The 23,263-nt window shown below is 38.4% G+C and overlaps 1 protein-coding gene across 3 annotated transcripts in view; it reads left to right on the top strand.

Annotated features, from left to right (window-relative positions):
* The window catches only part of LOC131434898 (probable multidrug resistance-associated protein lethal(2)03659), a 54,958-nt gene that overhangs the window by 19,178 nt on the left and 12,517 nt on the right, over positions 1 to 23,263 (top strand). For all 3 annotated transcript variants that reach the window (XM_058602150.1, XM_058602152.1, XM_058602151.1), the window contains one exon: positions 16,716 to 17,629. In XM_058602150.1, coding sequence (XP_058458133.1) covers positions 16,725 to 17,629 — 905 coding nt within the window. In that variant the 5' untranslated portion in view covers positions 16,716 to 16,724. The remainder of the gene's footprint in view (positions 1 to 16,715; positions 17,630 to 23,263) is intronic.

Here is a 23,263-nt window from a genome sequence, read left to right on the forward strand (position 1 = left end):
AAAACGCAAAGAAATAGAAACAATTGCTATTGCTATTACGACGGGACCAGGCTCGCGCATGTATTGGTATGACGTGGACTAGCCGTCGTTGAAATTCGTACTCGACAATCTCGCGTCATCCCACAGGCGCACTGAGAGAGATTGCAATGTGTAAGAAAAAATGAAATGATTGAATCCTCTGAGAGTATGGCCTTTATGTGCGTATTTTGTTGATGGTTTTCGCTCATTTCACTCTCTTTCAGTGCACTTGTGGGACGAAGCGAGATTGTCGAGAACGAATTTAAACGACGGTTAGTCTACGTCATACCAATCTATGCACGCGCCTGGCACTTTGTCGAATCCGAAGAAAAAAAAGTTACATTGGGGGCGGGTATAGCGGGATGGGTTAATCGATGTCTTTCACGCAGCTCACCTGGGTTTGATTCCTAACCCCGCACATAGCCTTAGAAAGTTTTCTGACCCGAAGAGGCGAATGACCTTAAGGTTGAAGCCTCTATAATAAAAAATTCCGTTGTAATGGGAATTGACTTTAATCTGTTCCGATACTGTAAGTATCGAGACCAAAAGTATCGATACTAACGGTATCGCTCTGATGCGATATCGATACCAAAAATACCCGATTCTTGAAAGAAAGTATCGATACCTCAAAGTATCGACTCGGTATCGGACATCCCTAGCAGACTGCCATCGCGAGAGTTAAATCATCAACCAGCAGCGACGGAGAGAGCGCCTTCTGCGTGGTTAAAACCTCAAACGCACAGGTAGCAACTTTCGTTCGCTTGCTGGCATTCAAGGCGAGCAGACTGCCATCGCGAGAGTTAAACCATCAACCAGCAGCGACGGAGAGAGCGCCTTCTGCGTGGTTAAAACCTCAAACGCTCAGGTAGCAACTTTCATTCGCTTGCTGGCCTTCAAGGCGAGCAGACTGCCATCGCGAGAGTTAAACCATCAACCAGCAGCGACGGAGAGAGCGCATTCTGCGTGGTTAAAACCTCAAACGCTCAGGTAGCAACTTTCATTCGCTTGCTGGCCTTCAAGGCGAGCAGACTCCCATCGCGAGAGTTAAACCATCAACCAGCAGCGACGGAGAGAGCGCCTTCTGCGTGGTTAAAAGCTCAAACGCTCAGGTAGCAACTTTCATTCGCTTGCTGGGCTTCAAGGCAAGCAGACTGCCATCGCGGGAGTTAAACCATCAGCGACGGAGAGAGCACCTGCCATCATTTGGTTTTCGGTAATCATAACGAGAAATTCAATTTTCAGATTGTAGTTCCGCAATATAGGTTTAGAATTCAGAGCCTGCGTGCTGAAACTGGATTCTGGAACTGTATTCCGGAACTAATTTGAGTTTCAAAATTGCAATTCTAGAATTGAAACTGGATTCTGAGTCTGTTATTGGTTCTAAATTTAGTTCTTGAACTCAGGATCCAGTTCTTTATTCCAGACTTCTTCTATTCGGTTCTTTTTAGAACTATAATAATACTCCTAAAGAATTATGCGGAAATTTACTTTACTGTACTCTATAAAACCCATTCTGGTAGTCATGGCGAAAAATCGTCTTCATGTTTTAGAGCTTAGTTCTGGAATATGGGTTTAGAATTCAGAGTCTGCGTGCTGAACTAACTCAAATCGTCACCATTTTTTTTATTATAAAGAACTATACTGCTTATTTCATAGTATTTAAGTACGTTTCAGAATGTTTAATGTAACTAATCTGTAATTTAGTCTAGGCGCATCGTTTAAATTTCTAGTAATGAAAGAGGGGAAAGTTGCACAATTCAAACAATCGATGAACTACCAATTCGAATTCGGAAGCATAAATAAAGCGTGTCATATTCGTATTCACGACATCCAGTTATGTCTCTGACATTACACACCCGTTCTTTTCTTCTATTCAAAATTGTTTCTTTTCGATTCTTGGAAGAAACCAATGAGATTGTGCATTAACTAAGGAGTGTATCGGAAAGTAGTTAGCAACATTGATTATTGAATAAAAAAGCGAAAAAAAACATATTTTGACATCAGTTTTCGATATATTGTAGAAAAATTACTTTTTTTTGAATTTCACTGATTATGTTTTATTGAAGAAAATCGTAGTTTCTGTGAAACGCTCGCACTTTGGACTTGACATTCTTCATTAAATTCTGCAAAGTTACTTTTGTGACTTTCCTGGTGGCAGCTGGCCAATTTTTTTTGAACTCCTGCATGTTTCGGGACACTGTACCTTCCTTCCAAAAGTGCCGCTTGACAATTGCCCAGTACCTTTCAGTTGGTCGAAGATCCGGGCAGTTCGGTGGGTTGATGTCTTTTTCCACGAATTGTACATTATTTTTTGACAACCACTGTAGAACGGAGTTGGCGTAGTGGGCTGAAGCCAAATCCGGCCAGAAGAGAGGAGGTGGGGACGGGTATAGCGTGATGGGTAAGTCGATACCTTTCACGCAGCCCGCCTGGGTTCGATTCCCAACCCCCGCACATAGAGTCAGAAAGTTTTTCTGGCCAGAAGAGGCGAATGACATTAATGTTAATTGAAACAAAAAAAAAGAGAGGAGGAGCCTTATGCTTTCTGTACAGTGGCAGCATTCTCTTCTTCAAACATTCTTCCTCGTACACCTTGGCGTTAATTGTGCCCTTCGTTAAGAAAATCGACGACCGCAAACCACAGGTACAAATTGCTTGCCAGACCAACACCTTCTGTCCAAACTTTTCCATCGTTACCGTGGTGTGAGCGTCATCCAGGTCCTGGTACACCGATTTCGTATAATATTGCGGTCCTGGCAGCGCTCGAAAGTCTTCCTTGGCGTAGGTTTCGTCGTCGATCAGAATACATCCGTCTTTATTCTGTAGAATCCGGTTATACAGTTTTCGCGCTCTTGTTTTGGCCTGAGCTTGCTGTACCAAGGACTTTTTCGACACCTTCTGTTTCTTGTATGTTTTCAGAGAGTTCCGAACTTTGATTCGTTGAATCATCCCGATGCTGGTGTTGAACTGCTTGGCCAAATCCCGCGTAGATGCCGATGGGTTTTTCCTAATGTACTCAACCACTTTCAAGTCCCGGCCGGGCTGGCTGGGACCCGTTTTCCTACCGGATCGGGCAAATCCTTCATGGAAAGGGTCTTACCGAACTTCTCGATAATATTTTTGCCACTGGTGTGGTGCACTGTCACCCGTTTTGCAATTTCGTTGTACGTGACATCACTTTCTGAGCACCAAGTGTGCAGAATTTTCTTTCGCGTTTCCGGATCAATTCGACTCATCATTGAAACGATAAGCCGTACCGAAACCAATCGATTGCGCAGCTGTTATTGACATGTAAACAAACATGTCACCGCGAAACACGCTGCAAAAAATTAAGCCATTTCAGAGTAATAACTGTTTGAATGTTGCTAACTACTTATCGATACACTCCTTAGTATAGGCTATTCATGAGAAAACAAAGTGAGTTCCACTATTGTAGGTACTTCCTGGACCGGAACCCGAGAACCGGTATAATCGAAGTCGGTTCGTATGGCCATCAACTAACCCGACGCGACGTACAAACTCTACTAATTTTCATTCAAATTTTGAAGATTTTATACGGTTTTGACATCGTACTTTAAACAATGGTATTAATTTTTGTTGAATTCGAAAAATATGTAGTAATTTTAGGTAAGTTCATAAGATCTTTCATTTAAACCTTAGATTAGGAATATCGATTCTACCATCTCTGAGAAAGGTGAGTATGATTCATCATTGGACGTTCTTAACTGTCTCTTCGACAGACACACTTTCCAGGTAGCAAGGTTGTTGATCCTGATTTTCTAAATGCTCACGAACCGTGCACAGACAATCTTGATTCGTGGGCAATAGCAAGATCGCTGATCACTTTTGAATCGATAAAGTGGCCAATTGACAGTTTTGCACCATACAAATCACCTGGAAAAGATGGCATCTATCCTATTCTATTGCAGAAAGGTTTTGATATTACGAAACATGTCCTGAGAAAGATTCTACTTAACAGCCTTGCTCTTGGGTACATCCCGAAAGCATGGCGAGAAATAATCATCAAATTTATTCCAAAAGGCGGACGTCAGAGTTACGAGGAAGCCAAGAGCTTTAGACCCATTAGCTTAAGCTCTTTTTGCTTAAAATCCTTGGAACGAATTTTCGATCATCACATCAGAGATAAGTGCCTAATTGAACGACCGCTTCATACTAAACAACATGCTTATCAACGTGGAAAATCCACGATCACACTAGTTCACGATGTTGTATATAATATCGAAAAGTAGTCTGTGGTCCCAATTGGTTGCATGGGATGATGTTTTTCTTGCCCCTAGCGATTTAACACTTACGTGTAGTTTCCCGTATAGAACTTTTCAAATAAAAATTCCATCTAGACAGGAGTGGCTGTCTGGATTTATGGAAACACTACAGCAAGAGCACATAGTATGTTACACTGATGGTTCACTGATGGAGGGCCGAGCTGGTGCGGGTGTTTACTGTCGTGAACTGGGGTTGGAGCAATCGTACTCACTTGGTAGATACTGCACCGTTTTCCAGGCTGAGATCTTTGCAATCATGTGTGGAGTACAGTGTACCCTCCGGCAAGGTATATCTGGTAAAATAATAGATTTTTGCTCCGACAGTCAGGCTGCAATTAAAGCGCTTAGCTCGGGTGACTCACGTTCAAAACTTGTAATCGATTGCCGTACTCAGATCGAAGAACTTAGCATTTTCAATGCTGTAAATCTAGTCTGGGTACCTGGTCATTCCAACATAATTGGAAATGAATGGGCGGATGAACTGGTCAGAGTGGGAGCAGAAAACGATCTTGTAGGTCCTGAACCAGCACTACCAATTTCCAAATGCTGGATAAAACAAAAAACTCTGTCTTGGGCTTCGTCTGAGCATGCAAACTACTGGCGAAATTCTTAGACTTGTCATCAAACAAAAGTATTCTTGGAAAATCCATGCCCTGGAGTTTCGAAGAATCTTTTACATTTCTCGAAGCGCTATTGTGCTGTTCTGGTGAGGGCTCTGACTGGCCACTGTAAACTTAATTATCACATGGCTACCATACATCTTGCTGAATCATTTTCATGTGATCTCTGTGAATCCGATTACGGAACTTCATATCACCTAATATGTAACTGCCCTGCAGCATCTCAACTACGGTATCGGGTTTTTGATTGTTTTTACATTGAAGAACCTATGTTCAAGCAACTGAAACTCAGAGATATTCTTGGGTTTTTAACCCAATGTGGAAAAGAGCTCTAATTACTCTCGCAAGCGGTTTCTACGTCTCGTAAGTTGCGACTGGTTTCTGTACACATTTATGATGTGTGCGTGTTTCATTCCGTATTCCTCCCGTTCCTTTATTTTTCATCCTCTTCTATTTCCCACCATCATTCAAGTAAATGATGAAAAGTCACGGCAAGGCACAAATCCCCGAAAATATGGGGAACGTGCCGTTATGAGCCAATTTACTCTGATACATGATACCTGATGATTCATTTTTGCCTTTCTCTATAGAAAGGTATTAGAATTACTGGGAAAACCGACTTTCGGACGGAACCTCGAAGACCCATAGTGTTATATACCATTCGGCTCAGTTGGACGAGATCGGAAAATATCTGTGTGTGTGTACTTTTCGAAGATATTTCTACGCGCTCAATTTTCTCAGAGATGGCTGAAACCGATTTTCACAAACTTATGCTCGTTTGAAAGCTACTGTCGGACCATTGATCAAGTTCAAAGATCAAATGGCTGTGGCTTTTGGTTTCGGAGATATAATGGTATAAGTGACGTAATCGACAATACACCTTGCTTTTTACCGCTCTAATGTATATGAGGGCGCCAATATTTTGGGATCACCTCTAATTTCGTAAAGCGCTATTGTTCAAAATTTTAAGCACCTCGAAAAAAGTCCTCATGCAAAATTTGAGCTAAATCGGACATGAGTAAGGGGTGCTGCCCAGCGGTAAAGTTTGAATATTTTCGATCTTGAAAAAGCTCCATAGGGGGGAGTACATGAACTTTCCGAAATCGACAATTTTTTGTTGATGCCGAAAATCTTAAAATTGCATGAAACGTCGAGATTTAGTGTTATGTAAAAAAAACCCGGATATCCGTAATCGATTCCTTTGTCTGCCTACTGATAATAACTACCGATTGGTGGATTAAGAAGGGATGCCAATGTAGAAATTCGCTCCACCGCTCAAGATACGGTATAAAACTTTTAACACACTTTACTCTTTAACTCCGGAACCAAAGATCGTATCCAAATCAAATTCAGGAATTTCGTATACCACGAGACCTTTCATTTGAACCTTTTTGTTTTTGTAAACCGGTCAAACCATCACTGAGAAAAATGAGTAAGTTCTATTTTGGAATATATAACCACTATTTCCAGTGCTTCCAGAACCGGAATCTTAGAACCAGGATAGCCGTTTAGCTTTGTTTTGCTGCTGGATAGTTTGTTTAACTGTTTACTGATAGTGGCAATCGATTTGCGTAGTTTTGAGTCCAATTTAGAAATTAATTCTTTTACGTATTTTGTTTCGCCGCTCCAAGTCACAACGTACAGTATTTAACACACTTTACCCAATAACTCCGGAACCGAAAGTCGAATCCGGATGAAATACCTAGTAGATACACTCGGAATTTCTTTAAAGATGAAATTATGGCGAGGACTTCTAACTCGTAGCTGTGGTAATTTTCTTCCGCGGGATGCGTTTTCTTACTAAAGTAATAGATCGGGTGAAACAAGTTCTCGCGCGGGCATTTCTGTAGTAGTATGGCACCATAACCGATTTTACTGGCATCAGTGTGAAGTTCGGTTATTTTACCGGGATGATAAAGACGAAGGGCTGGTGGCGTAGACAGGGCAGTTTTAGGTTTTTCAAACGCTTCTTGCTGCGACGGTCCAAAGCAGAAGATTGCATCTTTTTTCAGCAAGTCTGTTAATGGTTTTGCGATGATTGAGTAAGCTTCCACAAACTTGCGGAAGTAACCGGTCAATCCGAGGAACTGTTGAATTTGCTTACAATTATTAGGTTCAGGATTCTGTTTTACTGCTTTGATTTTGTCCGCCGACGGACGAACAGTTCCTTCGCTTACTTCATAGCCCAAATAGGTGACTTTTCCACACAAAAGTTGACACTTCGCCCATTTGATCCATAAATCATTTTTACTTGCCACACTTAGAACCATCCTCAACTTCTCCAATCCGTCTTGTTCATTGGCAGCGGGAATAATAAGGTCATCAATATAGATAATGACAACCTTCCTTTGTACTAAATCGCGGAATACGTCGTAAATAAAACGTTGAAATACCGTTGGTGATATGCTCAAACCAAATGGCGTCTTGAGAAACTCAAACTGACCAGAATGTGTCACAAAAGAAGTATATTTTATACTTTTCTCTTCGACGCTCCTGGTTCCGGAGATAAATTGGTATATGTGACGTAACCGACAAAACACCCTTTTTTACCGCTATTTTTTGTATATATTGAAACCGATTTCCGCAAGCTTAAGCTCGTTTGAAAGTTACTTTCGGTTCATTGATCAAGTTCGAATATCAAATGGCTATCATTTCTGGTTCCGGAGATATAATGGTAGAAGAGGCGTAAACAACAAAGCCTACATTTTTTCTTACCGCTAAATTTTCTCGGAGGTAACTGAACCAATTCGAATAAGTTTAGGTACATTCGAAAGCTACTACTGGGTTATAGATTAAGTTCGAAGATCAAATAACTATCACTGCTAGTTTCGGAGATATAATGGTATAAGTGACGTAACCGACAAAATGCAAGTTTTTCTTACCGCACAATTTTTCTCGAGATTTCTTAGCCGATTTCGGGAAGCTGTGGCTCATTTCGAAGACAAAATTGCGTTCACTCACGGTTACAGTGATATGATGGTATAAGTGACTCAACCGACAAAGCTCTTTGCCGCTCAATTTACTCGAATATCAATGAATCGAATTCAATAATTTTAGGCTCTTTCGAAGTCAATGTTGGTTGATTTCGAAGATCATATGGCCAATACTTCAAGTTTCGGAGATATAATCGAACAAGTGAAGTAGCCGAGAAATCTTTTCCTTAATTATTTCAGAAAGTGACCAATGATCAAGATAAAACGCATATTGCCATGTTTCGTGAACTACTCGAATGAATTTCTTTAAAAAATAAACCCAAACTTGGGGTCAGAAATTAGCTTAATAAAAACAAATATTGCAAAGAAACTGTGTCAATGACATTATCACGCCACTAGGACTAGGTTTTTTTCTTTTAGCTACCCGCAGAATTTGCATATCAAATGAATGTTGAAACGAATTAATCGATCTTTTATTGCAACAGATTCCCGATGAATTTTGTTTATCAATATATGTCCAGACATCAGTGCTCAACAACTTGTTATTCAACAATTTTCGCGTTTTTACCTTTCTCATACAGAAAACTGACTTTACACCGGAGGCCCGGAGGGCCGAGGGTCATATACCAATCGACGCAGTTCGTTGAGACCACAAAATGTCTGTGTGTTTGAATGTATGTGTATGTGACAAATAATGTCACTTAATTTTCTCAGCAAAGGCTGAAACGATTTTCACAAACTCAGATTTAAATGAAAGGCCTTATAGCCTCATACAAGTTTTTTGACTTCCGGTTCCGAAATTACAAGGAAATGTGCAAATTTATGTAAAAATGCCCACTCAATTTTCCCGAAAATTTCTGGTCCGATTTTCACGAACATAGAAGCAAATAAAAGAACTTGAAATTATTTAAAAAGTCCCCGAAGAGTTGGTCCAGATTCGACTTCCGGTTCCGGTATTACAGTGCGATAAGAGAAAAAATTTTAATTTCATGAGTATTTTTTCACAAGCGATGGCGAAACGAGGTGCACGTTTTTATAAAACTTACTGCTAAATTCATCTTGTTAGTTAGTGAATAGTCCCCGGTTTCGGCACCGATAATAGTAAAGAAAAAATGCAAAAAAGAACTCACTTAAATTTCCCAGCAACAGTTAAACCAATTTTCACGAATCATGATTCAAATTAAAATTCTCATTGTCTTTAAATGTACTGTGCAATCTCATCCAGATCTGACTTCCGGCTCCGAAATTATAGGGCGATGAGTGTCAAAACATTCAAATTGTGCGGCTTTGCTCCGTTCGCAGCGTGCTTTGTTCAATTTCGTATAGCGTGCAGTGTTGCCACATTAAAATTTATATTTTTCAGGTGAAAAAAATGTAAATTTCTAATTCTTTTATTCAATTTGTTCCTACTTGTTAGTGTTACTACAGGATCATGATAACGATGCTTTTCTATAAAAGTACACTTATTGCCTTTCTCATATAGAAAGTTTATGCAATCACTTAAAAAATTGACTTGTGAAAATTGGCCTAAGTGTTCTATATCATTCCACACAGTTCATCAAGCTGAGTGTGTCTATGTGTGTGTGAAAATGTACCAAATAATGTCACTCATAAAATAAAAAAATCTCATAGTCCCATAGGTTGCTATTGAATTTCATCATGCTTTCATAGGGTAAAGTGCCATTCAGAGTGACGATGCAAAAAAGAGTAAAATTCCTCAAAACTGATTCAACTTGTAGGCTATATTAGTTAGTTGCTAAACGAACCGACCTCGGCTATTCGGTTATACTGATTCCAAGTTCCCGGTTCCAGCAGTGTTCAGTGTTCAGAAACTCTAACACGAGACTCACTCAATTTTCTCAGAGTTGATTTGATCGATTTTCACAAACTCAGGCTCAAATAAAAGTTCTTACAGTCTCATAGGTTGTGGTTTAATTTCATCAGGTTCCAAATCTATAGGGTAAAGTGTTTTTAATCATTTAATACAAAATGAAGAAAAATTCCTATTAACTTGACATAACTGTTTACAAATTGAGAAGATGAGGTTAGTTCATACTCAAAGAAAGTTTCTTTTTTTATTCAAGATTGAAAAAAAAATTCTTTGCAGAATCTTCTAGTGATATTTTTTGGAAATAAAAGCAATATGAGAAAGGCAAGTTCTTATTGTGATAACGGCCTATGAGCTATCTGTCTACATCTACTTTGCAAAGTAATTGCAGGTGAACTAAGACTTATAGAGTACACATTTCAACACCAGACGGAAGAGCAAAGTTTTCTCTTTTGTTTACTATTATGATTATCTCCCAGCGAGCATTGAATCCTTCGGAATTCCTTCTCAAAAAGGATGTTAACAGTTGGTTTATTGGCCGTTATAAAAAAAACGCGTGAATACCACTAGTGGAACTCAACTGAAAGGGAACGTCAAGTCTTCGCGAGCACTAAATCAAAATGATTTGCTTATGTTAACAACTCACTTATCTAGATCTCCTATCTGCCGAGTATTCTATATTACACTGATAAAACAGAAGAAGTAGCTGCTGGCAATGGCTTTGGCAAATATACCTAACAATTGCATCATATCAGTTTCTTGTATAAAATAGCTCTGTTCAACAATAGTCAAGTTTCAGTCTATAATTTACAGTCGAGCAAATAAACTCGTCGAATGACTTACGTGATTTTTCCGTTGAAGTGGTCACAATCAGCAATAAAATAGTGCAGTAGATTGATAGTGACGACAAAACAGAAGCAAATGTACGTATTAATGTGATTAATTATTAATAATCAGCCAGTAGATGTTCACATTAGAGGTAGTAGTTTTAGATTAGCAGTTACATATCAGCTGTGTGGTTTCCACTTTATTATATTCGATTGCGCAATTCCATGTGAATTGTGGCAACTAGAAATCCTCGTTGACAACATTATTAGTTCTCGAATTTCTGTGTTTCCAACACGACCGCTTTAACACGAAACGTTTTGCCTTTCTCATATAGAAAGGTTATGCAATCACTGTGAAAACCGACTTTTTAACCGAGAGCCGAATATGTATGTATGTAACAAAAATATGCACTAACTTTTCTCGGAGACGGCAGAACCGATTTTAACAAACTAAGATTCAAATGAAAGGTCTCATGGTCCCATAGCCTGCTATTGAATTTCATCCCCATCCAACTTCCGGTTCCGGAAATACAGGATGATATGTACAAAAAAAATGGAAAAAATATGCACTCACTTTTTTCAGAGATGGCTGAACCGATTTTCACAAACTTAGATTCAAATAAAAGGACTAACAGTCCCATAGCTTGCTATTTAATTTTATTTGGGTCGGACTTCCGGTTCCGGAGTAACATGGTAATATGTAAAAATTAGAGAAAAAGTGTGCACACATTTTTTCTGAAACGGCTCAACCGATTTTTACAATTCATACAGATTCAAATGAAAGGTCGTATAGTTTCCAAAAAAATCTAGAACATTTCATCCGGTTCCGGAACTAAAGTGTGATAATTGGAAAATTTCAAATTTCACTAGTAGTTTTTCACAAACGAAGGTCAAAAACAGGTACAAATCCCATAAAACTGTCTGATAAATTATTCCAGTTGGCAGAGCTTGTTAGTTTGTGGGCATAGAAACTTAATTTTAGGGGACGGGTATAGCGTGATGGATAAGTCGATGCCTTTCACGCAGCCCGTCTGGGTTCGATTCCTAACCCCGCACCTAGGGTCAGAACGTTTTTCTGGCCCGAAGAAGTGAATGACCTCAAGGTTAAAACCTCTTCAATCGACTCAAAAACAAAAAAAAACTTAATTCGGTACTACTGGTCCCCCTTTTTCTATTCCGGAAGCACCGAAAGTGGTAAAGGAAAACTCCAAAAATAGAACTCACCTCGATTTTTCTGCGATGCTTGAACCGATTTTCACAAATCATGATTTGAATTGAAGCTCATATTATCTTTAAAAATACTGTAAAATTTCATCCGGATACGACTTCCGGTTCCGCAGTTACAGGGCGATGAATGTCAAAGTTTTCAAATCGCCATATAGATTGACAATATGTACAACACCGAAAGAAGAAGAAAACACAAAACAAACGATGCGTGCTTTGTTCTATTTCGTACACGCTATGAAGGAATCGAAACGGTTATGGATGTATGCTAATGGTGTGTGATATTGGAAAAAGACGGTGCTGCGGTTGATAAAAAAATTAGCTTTTCTATTCCGGTCATCTGAATCCGGTTTTGGAAGAATTGGAAATGGTGATTAAAAACTGCAAAAGGGTCTCGCTCGCTTTCCTTCAAGATGGCCACATCGATTTTCACAAACTTATAGGGCCAAAGGAAAAGTCTTACAGTTTCATACGGAATTCCTAAATTTGTTGTAGATATTACTTCCGGTAGTATCTACAACAAGTTCATTTAGGTAAAATGCGATGCTTCATTTTTGTGCATCTTATAAGATGTAAAATCACAAGGAATGTGTAGGGACAAATCGTGTAAATTCACGCCTTCTGAGACCGAGCGTTAAAATGACTCATTTTTTCAGTTAATTGAATTAATTGAGTTGAAGTTTAATGCATTCTGATACATTTTCAAGTGCTGAAACATGTAAGTTTACTCATCTGCTTGAAAGGTGACATATCTTTTTTTAAGAGGAGGGATAATTTGAATAAATTTTTAAGTAATTTTTACGGAGAAACAGCTTAAACACATTTATTCAAACGTTTTTTAACATTATAAACCATCGTTTCATGAATATTTGGTTAAATTTCCGTATATTAATTTTGAAAAATAAGGCGGTAACAGAGCATTCTCCAAAACCTGTTTTGAGAATCACGTTGTGCGGTGAACACGATAACTCTGCGTAGAATTATCTGAAATCATAAATGTTCTTAAATTTACTTAAAGTACGAGTTATTCCTCCCTCCCCCCTTCGTCGTTTTCATATTATTATTTATTATTATTTATTATTTTTTAGATTTTTTACCATTTCATGGCATATTCAAGCAAAAACGCGATTTTACGCTAAATTTTCCGCCAATTTTGAGGTGAAATACTATCATAATATGAAAATGGAAAAATTTCAAAAACGTAGGGGGGAGGCATTTTATACCAAGAAAGTATGTTTGAAAAGAATCGGTTCAGTAGATTTGGCAGGATCGTGTTCACGGACTTCGAAAAATTGGTTTTCAGAAAAACGCATTTGTTTCGGAGATAAAAGAGGCCCCACTCTGGGGCGCAGTATTTTGACAGTTTTTATCCGATTGTTTTGAAATTTTGACACAAAAAAAAACGATTTTCCGAAACTGTTTATCCCCTACCCTCTTTCTTTGGTATAAACTACCATCACATTTTCAATTTGTAAACAGTTATGTCAAGTGAATATAGATTTAAATGTGGCAACCCTGCACGCTATAGAAAATTGAACAAAGCACGGTGTGTGCTAGGTGGTGGTGTTTTTTGTCTTCCGTACCAGCACGAACATATTGTTACCGGTTTTGTATAGTCATTTAGTATGATGGTTTGAAAGTTTTGACAATCATCGCCTAAAATTTCGGAAGCGGAATTCGGATCTGGATGAAAGTGCATAGTATCTTTTAAGGAAACTGAGAGCTTTAATTTAAATCATGATTTATGAAAATCGGTTTGACCGTTGCTGAAAAACCGAAGTGAGTTCCGTTGTTGGAGCTTTCCTTCACTATTACCGGTGCGTTGGGAAGCAGAAACCGGGAAATAGTAGTGCCAAAGTAGATTTATATATCCACTAACCAACAAGGTCTGCCAACTAGATGAATTTATCAGTAAATTTTATGAAAATTTGTACCTCGTTTTGCCATCACTTTTAAAAAAATACGCATGAAATTGAACATTTTTCATTTATCGCTCTGTAATACCGGAACCAAAAGAGCGATCTAGATCAACTTTTCGGGGACTTTTTAAAGAATTACAAGACCTTTCATTTGCATCTTAGTTTGCCAAAATCGGTTGAGAAATTTCCGAGAAAATTGAGTGCGCATATTCTCATAGATTTGCACATATTGCCTTGTAATTCCGGAACCAGAGTTCGAATGAAGATAAAATTCAATAGCGAGCTATGGGATAATAAGGCCTTGCATTTGAATCTGAGTTCATGAAACACATACATACATACATACACACACAGACATTTGCTCATTTTTCGAACAGTTTTGAAAGCTTAGAAATTGCAACAATTTTGAGCCAATGTTAGAAATTTTCGGGTTTTTGCATTATTACTAAATGACGGGGTTGCAGTTTCATACATAAAAAGCAAAGTCCGGGAATTACATTTCTTACTTCCGAGCACATATTTCATACATACTTCACCCTGTATATCCGGAACCTGAAGCCGGATCTGGATAAAATTATTCATCGACTTAGGAAAATTTAATCCTTTTCATTTGAAACTATGTTTGCGAAAATCGATCTAGTGGTTTCTGAGAAATTGGAGTGATTTTCTGGTTTTTTTTCCGGTGCTTCCGAAACCGGGAACGAACATCTGCTATACAAAATGTCAATGTATTTGGTCATAAAATAACCAGACCTGCCCAATTGTACAATTATACGTCTATTTGAAAGTATTTGGCTCGATTTCCCGTGTCATATTATAAAAACACGCTTTTTACACTTATCATCCTGTAATTCCGGAACCGGGAGTCGTATCCGGATGCAATTCGGTAGGATTGTGTAGAATTGTAAAACCTTTCATTTGAACCTAAGCATATGAAAATTGGTCGAGCGATCTCTGAGAAAATCTACTCCGGTACCGAAAATCCAATACGAATGAAATTCAATAGCAAGCCATAAAGCTTGCTTCAAATAGAATTGGAACAAAGACAATTGCCTGTATTTCAGTTATTTATTATTGTATTCAAGATCTTTTTTTATACAAATGTAGCGTTTTCTTCATACTTTTAAGAAAAAATACGGATAAAATTATTCGTCACGGTTTTGAAGGAATTCTCGAATTTTTCCTGTAACACGGCTCAGTAGGCGGCGCACACCTTCTTCGTCCATCGTTTTAGCTATCTTATTCCACCAGGTCGTCATCTGATTGATGTCTTTGACAACGTTTCCCTTTGCCTTGAGTCTCCTCTTCATGATAGGGCGGAACTGGGGGCAGTTGGGTGGGTTAAGGTTTTTCGGAACAAACTGAACCACTTTCTCTTCATACCATTCTTAAACGGCTTTGCTGTAATGACAACTGGCCAAATCTGGCCAAAACATTGCAGGATGGTCGAGGGATCGAATGAACGGCAAAATTCGTTTTTGGAGACACTCTTTTTGGTATAGTTCCGATGTCATTTGTCTTATTTGTAACGAAAACTTTCGTTTTTTTGCCGCAGCTGCAAATGCCCGGCCAAATCATAAATTTTCTTGCAAATTTGTCGGCAAAAACAAATTTAAATTTGGCTGGAACATCCCCCCGAGCCGTTGCCAAGTAAAATTTTTGACCTGGGATTTGACCGAAGTCAGCCTTGACACAGGTTTCATCGTCCATCAGAAGACACCCGTTGAACTTGGTCAGCACCTGGTCATATAGTTTCCGAGCACGAATTTTGACCACACTATTCTGTTTCATGGTCCGATTTGGCTGTTTGCTAGCTCGATACGACTTGATTCCTTCCCGGAGTCGAGTTCTCCTCACGGTACTATGGGCAGCACCTAATTTTCTAACAAAATCACGGTCCGACAGATTAGGATTCCTCTTAATCGTCTTCAAAATCTTACCACGCAATTTCCGGTCGTCAGTTCGACTCCGACGATCGGCTTGAGGCTTCCGAATCGTCGTCAATGTTTTCTTATACCGTTTGATAACGCGCCATACGGTATTTCTGGGCAATTTCAGCTGTTTAGCTAGCCTAGATGCAGACCACAATGGATTTTCCAAATAACTGTGCACAATTTTTTTCCTTCTTTCGGCTTCCATGTTGATAGTTTACAAAGAACAGTCGATTTTCGGAATGTCAAAAATCATACGTAAAGCTGACAAAATTCCCGACACGTGGGCGCCAAGAGCTTCCAAATCCGTCCACCAGGAGCGCCACAATATGAGCAAAAGTTTGTTCCAATTCTAAATGAAGCAAGCTTTAGGACTATAGGGCATTTCATTTGAATCTGTGTTGAAGAAAATCGGTGATGCTGTCTCTGAGAATATCGAGTACACATTCATTTTTTTGCACATCTTATCCTGTTACTCCCGAACCGAGATTTCAATCCAAATAAAATTCGGATTGATTCAGTCGCCTCTGAGAAAATCTAAAGAGTGTGGCTTTTGAGCTTTTGACCACTATTTCCGGTATTTTCGGCACCAGGAACTGGAAACCGGTGTAGCCGAAATCGGTTCATTTCAGCAACTAACTTAAGCGATTTTTGCATCGTCGCTCTAAGATTTTGAGAACACATTAACTTGTAGTTTCGAAATCGGAAGTCGGATCCAGATGAAATTCAAAAACTGCCTATGATATCATAATCATTGTGAAAATCGGTCAAGCCGGTTCTGAGAACGTAGAGTGTTCCCCGATGTTGATTATACGATCACATTTCCCGGTTCGTCCGAAACCTGGATTTGTAATGTCAAAACCTTAAACTAAATTGACGACAACTTTTCGCTGATTGTAATGAATCGAGCCCGATGCGCAGGGTTTGAGTTCAATATCAGATCTCCAGCTTCAACGAAATGTACTTTAATGTTTACTCTATTCCACCTTCTGCTGACTTATAGACCCATAAGTCGGCATTTCATAGTTCCAGAACATCCATCACAACTCTAAATTGCATCGTAACCGTTACCGTTATCACTATATTTACATACAAGTCATTTAACCAATCGCATTTGTTCTTATCGTTGCAGCGCTGAATCATGGAGGGGCAAAAGCAGGCTGTCCTCCCGGTTTGTCCCGCTGAGAAAGCCAACTTCGTTTCGTACATCGTGTTCGGTTGGGTGATTCCGATCTTCTACAAAGGTTACAAGAAAGAACTGGGCCCGGAGGACATGTACCAGCCCATGAAAACTCACAAATCGGACTCGTTAGGGAATCAGCTGTGCCAGGCATGGGAAGATGAAGTAGCCAACAAACGGGCGAAAGGAAAAACTCCGAGTCTCATGCGGGCGATGATCAAAGTGTTTGGCTGGAACATAGCTTTGCTGGGACTAATACTGTTTGTGCTCGAGATGGCATTCAAATTGACTCAACCGATCTTTCTCGGGGCCCTTGTGGGTTACTATTCCCAACAAAATGGCAACATTAACGATGCTTATCTGTACGCTGCTGCAGTCGTTTTATGCAGTGCTATCAGTGTACTGTTTATGCACTCCTACATGTTATCTCAACTGCACTTAGGAATGAAACTGCGGATCGCTGCCTGCAGTATGATCTACCGGAAATCGTTGCGACTGAGTAAGACGGCACTGGGAGACACGACGGCCGGGCAGGTGGTAAATCTTCTATCGAACGATGTCGGACGGTTGGATTTAGCCGTCCTGTTTGTGCATTACTTGTGGATTGGTCCGGTGGAGACTATCGTGGCGACCTATTTGATGTACCGGGAAATTGGAATATCCGCAGTATTTGGTGTTATATTTCTGTTACTGTTCATTCCGCTGCAAGCCTACCTGGGCAAGAAAACCTCAGTACTGCGTCTCCAAACAGCGCTACGAACGGACGAACGGGTTCGATTGATGAACGAGATTATCCAGGGAATCCAGGTGATCAAGATGTACACATGGGAAAAGCCGTTCGCCAAACTTGTTGCCATGGCTAGAAAGTAAGTATCGCTTTTTTAATCATTTAATTTCATTTTTGAGGATGGCAAAATTTATCTCAAGAATAATTCAAAAGGTAGCTCAGCATTGTTTTTTCGGATTTATGTTAGGGCTCAGTCCTGCTTCCTAGGGTTGCTTCTGAAATAAAGTTTACCTTCACCCTGAGAAGCTTAATCGCAGAGAATTTTTCGCAAAAGTCATGTCTAAAAAGTTAAATAAGTTAAGTTCAAACTGATTATGACATGAACGCCTAAAAGTAAAACAAGAAACATATAAGAGAAACTTAGTTTGGTAAACTCGTTTAATTTTATTTGAAAGCAAAAACCAGACTCGGAACTAGAGCCGTAGTGAGCGTTTTGACCCCCGAGACAAACTCAAAAATATTCGGCCCTGCCAAATTTAAATAAAAACACCATGAAGACGAACACCTGTTATGTTAGCCTACTGAAAACCATTATACCTTATGATAAAAAAAGAACCGGAATTTTCATTTTAAAATTCCCGCGCTTGTCCAATCGGTAAACTTTTATTCTCTCAACGTTGGCAACACTTTTATACACATTCTGTCAAATTTTGACGCATATCGTACGATTAGTTTTTGTTTGGCGTCTATACAAAGAAGTTGAAAAATTTTCGTGTGGCGATTTTTATAATGGATGAAAATTTAGAGCAACGTGCGTGCATCAAATTTTGTGTTGCAAATGAATCGTGTTTAGGAAAAACACAGGCATACGAGTGGTATAAACGCTTCAAAGGTGGTCGTACAAGCTTGGATCATGATGAGATCCCTGGCCGTCTAACAACATCTGCTACTGGAGAAAACATTGAATCGGCGAAGCAAATCGTGTTGCAAAATCGTTCTGTACCGATTAGAGAGATTGCTGTGTTGTTGGGCATCTCTTATGGATCAACCAAACACATTTTAACTGATGTTTTGGGTTTGAAATGCGTCGCTTCTCGGCTGGTGCCAAAAAAGCTGAATTTCATTCAAAAAGAGCGTCGGTTGTGTCCCAGTTTTTGGCCAAAAACTCAACCAATATCATCAACCAAGCACCGTACTCTCCAGATATGGCCCCGTGTGACTTTTTCCTCTTCCCCAGACTCAAATTGCCATTGCGGGGAACGCGTTTTGAGACCATAAAAGAGAATTCGCTGCGTGAACAAAAGGCCATACCTTCGGCGGCCTATGAAACTTGTATGGAAAGTTGGATCAAGCGTTGGCATGCATGTATTGCCGCAGGAGGAGAGTACTTTGAAGGCGATAATAAAGAAATTCATTAAAAATTGAAATTTTGCGTTTTACCTTTTTTATATATATAAAAAATAGGTATAGAATTCGCTCAAACTTTCGAAAAATTTTCCGAGGCCCGGAGGGCCGAATGACATATACCAATCGATTCAGCTCGACGAACTGAGCAAATGTCTGTGTGTGTGTGTGTGTGTGTGTGTGTGTGTGTGTATGTGTGTGTGTCTGTATGTGTGTTGTCAACTAAGAGGTCGAGATCTCAGAGATGGCTGGACCGATTTTGATCAAACTAGTCGCAAATGAAAGGTCTCCCCGTCACCCAGAACGCTATTGAATGGTTTTGAGATCGGATGTTTACTTTTTGAGTTATACGAAGTTTTATGTCAAAATTTTCTTTTTGACAGTATCTGTCACATTTGACCTTGAAAACAGAATATGTTTCCAGACTTAGATTTCGCTCGGTAATACCTATCCAACAAGCCATAGATTGTTAAAATCCGTCCATTTTTAACGGAGATATCGATATTTTTGTGTAAGTCTTATTCCAGTAGAAGGAATTTTGAGCGCTGTATGAAAAAGCAAGGCTTGGGAGCAACATGAAACACGATTTTTTATACTGTTACATATAATTGTTTCTACATACCAAAAATACTGTGTACAGCATCTTTTTTTATGACAATTTGCCTCGGACCAATTTTAGCACGGTTTATTTTTGGCAACATAATCTTTCGAATATGGCATATGTAAACCAGATGATACCAGCATTATCGAGTTGGAAGTAATTCCATAATTATATTGCTTTAAACTATTTACAGCAATAAATGCTGGAAGAACATGGCTTCCATATACCATACGACTCAGTTCGTCGAGATCAGCAAATGCGTGTGTGACAAATAATTTCACTCAATTTTCTCGGAGATGGTTAAACCGTTTTCTACAAACTCAGATTCATATGAAAAGTCGTATACTCCCAAACAAGGTTCCTGAATTACGTTTGGATCCGACTTCTGATTGCGGAACCACAGGATGATATGTGAAACGAGATTAAAATAATGCAATTAATTTGTCTCGTAGATGGCTGTACCGATCTAAGATTCAAATGAAATCTAAGAATCATCTATGATTCAAATGAGAGGTCTTAAAATCCTATAAAACCTCTTACTTTTTAGTCAGATCCGACTTCTGGTTTAGAAAATGCAGGGTAATTAGTATAAAAATGTCCATTTCACATAAATTAATCAGGTTTATCGAGTTTGCAGATTTGGATAGTCGATTACCAAATAAATTTATTTCAGTTTGAGCGGTATTCGTTTTTGGATTCGGAATGTACCCCCAAATTTTAATTCGCACTACAATTTCTCAAAGATGTCTACACACTCCTCAGGTGAATTTAACTGATTTCGGCTACACCGATTTTAGAATTCCGGTTCCAGTATCGAATCGATTCTCAAAGCTCAATCATTTTCTCAAAAAAGACCAAATCGAACTTCAAAAACAATTATCACAGGACTTAAGGTCCCATACAAAATCGGTGAATTTTATCCGATTCTGGAATTACAGATGATGAGTTTATAAATTTCATGTAAATTGTTTGGCGTAATAATTTATGGCCATTCGAATCATTTTGGGCTATGCTAATTCCTGAAGTACCTATGCTAATTCTGGAAGTACCATAAATAATGACGAAAAACTCTAAAGTGGAACTTACTTCGACATCTCATGGAATGTTCAATCGATTGTCACACGCTAAGATTGAAATTCGATATGTTTTGCAGTTTCGGCATTACAGGGTAATGAGTGATTAAAATCTCAATTTGCCGTTTAAAACGACGATAATTAAAATAATGTCATGAGAACTAAAACACCTAAGAATATCCATGCAAAAACACATGCGTATTGATAAAAAAAGGTATCATCTCACTGCTAGGTGGATTAATCACGTTTTTTAATAAAATTCCGGTTCTTTTTTTATCATAAGGTATTATCACTTTCCAGCCAAGTGGACAATTCTTCATCAGATTTATAAAGAAACATAAAGAATCAGTATAGACCTACGTTAAATCGATTCCGAATTGTCGTTATCTCAACCAACATTGAAAAAATTGGTCATAAGCTGTCATGATCTTCGAGAAACTTGTTAGACAATTTAAACAATTCATTAAATTTACTTTTTCATTCTTAGCACCTTATCTCTGAAACCGAAAGTCGGGATTTTCTTATGGCATCTTCAGGTAGCGCTTCGCCATGGTCAGGTAAAGTTCGCTGCCTATCCCGGGGTTTCACGTACTTTATCCAAAATTGCGAGAGAACGGGGAAGAAAACGGAAATTCCAAAAACATAAGATTCTGCGGAATTGAATTTTTGCTAAAATATACACTCCAGAGGTTGAAATTGAACCTGCAAATTATTTCCAGCCGTAAAATTGTTGATTTTAATTACTTCTTTATTATCGTTCGTCCAGTAAAACCGTTCGAAATTTATTGTATACATGTCCTGGGTACCTTTTTTTATTTTTTATAGCTATTTATTGGAATATGAGTTAAAATTAAATTATTAAGATTTAAATTGGGTGTTCAGCCACAAATTGTGACTTTTCAGCTCTATTATATACATGATTTGGTTATTACCATGAAGACATCATTTGCTTCCGCAATTCTGTGATTTTTGTGAAGGGAAAATTGTAAACCTACTTGTATTGTGTAATGGGGAAAAGGAACTTATATACTAACTTACTAACTAATACAGAGAGCGAATCGATTCAATTGAAGATTGCATCGATTTTTGTCGGAATTTGCTTATAATATTATGTGACATTACATCTAATGGTTCTATATTTGTGAGTCTGTGTAACTCATTTGTTCTAAACCAGGGAGAACGCTTCAAAATCATTTTCAGAATTTTATTCTGAATCCTTTAAAGCGTTTTCTTCCTGGTGGAACAACAACTCGACCAAATTGGTACTGCATAAAGCATGGCTGGTCTGAAAATTTGTTTATAAATTAACAATTTGTTTTTTAGACAGAGCTTAGAATTCTGTTTATAAGAGGATATAAACATTTAATATATTTATTACACTTTGCCTGGATTCCTTCAATGTGATCCTTGAAAGTGAGTTTTTTGTCATTCGTTAAACCTAAGTATTTAGCTTGATCAGACCATGTCAATTCCAAGCCATTCAATTTGAGAATGTGATTATTGTTTGGTTTAAGAAAAGAAGCTCTTGGCTTATGAGGAAAGATAATTAATTGCGTTTTTGCTGCATTTGGTTTAATTTTCCATTTTGACAGATAATCACTGAAAACATTTAAACTTCTTTGTAGGCGACTGCAGATCACTCTTAGATTTCTACCTATGGCTAACAGACTTGTGTCGTCACAGAATAGCGATTTCTGACAACCAACGGGTAGATTTGGAAGATCAGAAGTGAAAATATTATACAAGATTGGAGCTACACTCGAACCCTGCGGAACACCGGCTCGTACGGGTAGCAATTCAGATTTACAATTCTGATAGCTAACCTGAAGAGTACGATCAGTTAAATAATTTTGTATCATTTTGATCAAATAAATAGGAAACTGGAAATCAGACATTTTTGCTATTAAACCTTTGTGCCAAACACTGTCGAATGTCTTTTTCTATGTCTAGAAGAGCAACTCCAGTGGATAACCCAGAAGATTTATTTGCTGTTATCATGTTCGTTACTCTTACAAGTTGGTGAGTAGTTGAATGTTCATGACGAAATCCAAACTACTCTGGTAAAAAAATTAAATTCAATTTGGTCAACTTTTTTAGCGAAATTTTCGCTTCGCAAATATAGGATAATTTAATTTAGTTTGAGCTTTGGAAACTGCAATATTCCTAGTTTCGATAATTTTATGATTAAAATGATCTTTTGCTGCGTCAACGTGCATAAAATTTTCTTAAAATAATTTCATGATTGACATGATTTACAATGTCAGATCTGTATTCAAGCCAATTAGCTCTATGATAGTTGAATATAGAAATCAATGGATTAATTGTAGCTCTGGATATTACAGGAAACTCGGAATGTTACAGGAAGATGATCTGAATCAAAGTCAGCATGAATAATGAGTTCACTACAAATTAGATTTTGATTTGTTAGAATTGTAGAGTGGTTTCTCTAGGAAGATAAATAAGTAGTACTAGTGGGATATAGAACTGAAAAGTTTGATTATGATGTATATTTTCTATTCCGGTTATTTTGCCCACAATTCCATCGAACATTCTCTGCATTTGTCTGGCTTCGACTATGCCGAATTTCGAATTCCGGTTCCAGTATCGAATCGTTTCTCAAAGCTCAATTGTTTTCTCAAAAAAGCCAAATCGAATTTCAGAAACAAAATTTCAAATTAAAATAAATCCAATTTTT

This window comes from Malaya genurostris, chromosome 3, assembly GCF_030247185.1.
Source record: "Malaya genurostris strain Urasoe2022 chromosome 3, Malgen_1.1, whole genome shotgun sequence".
Lineage (NCBI taxonomy): Eukaryota > Metazoa > Arthropoda > Insecta > Diptera > Culicidae > Malaya > Malaya genurostris.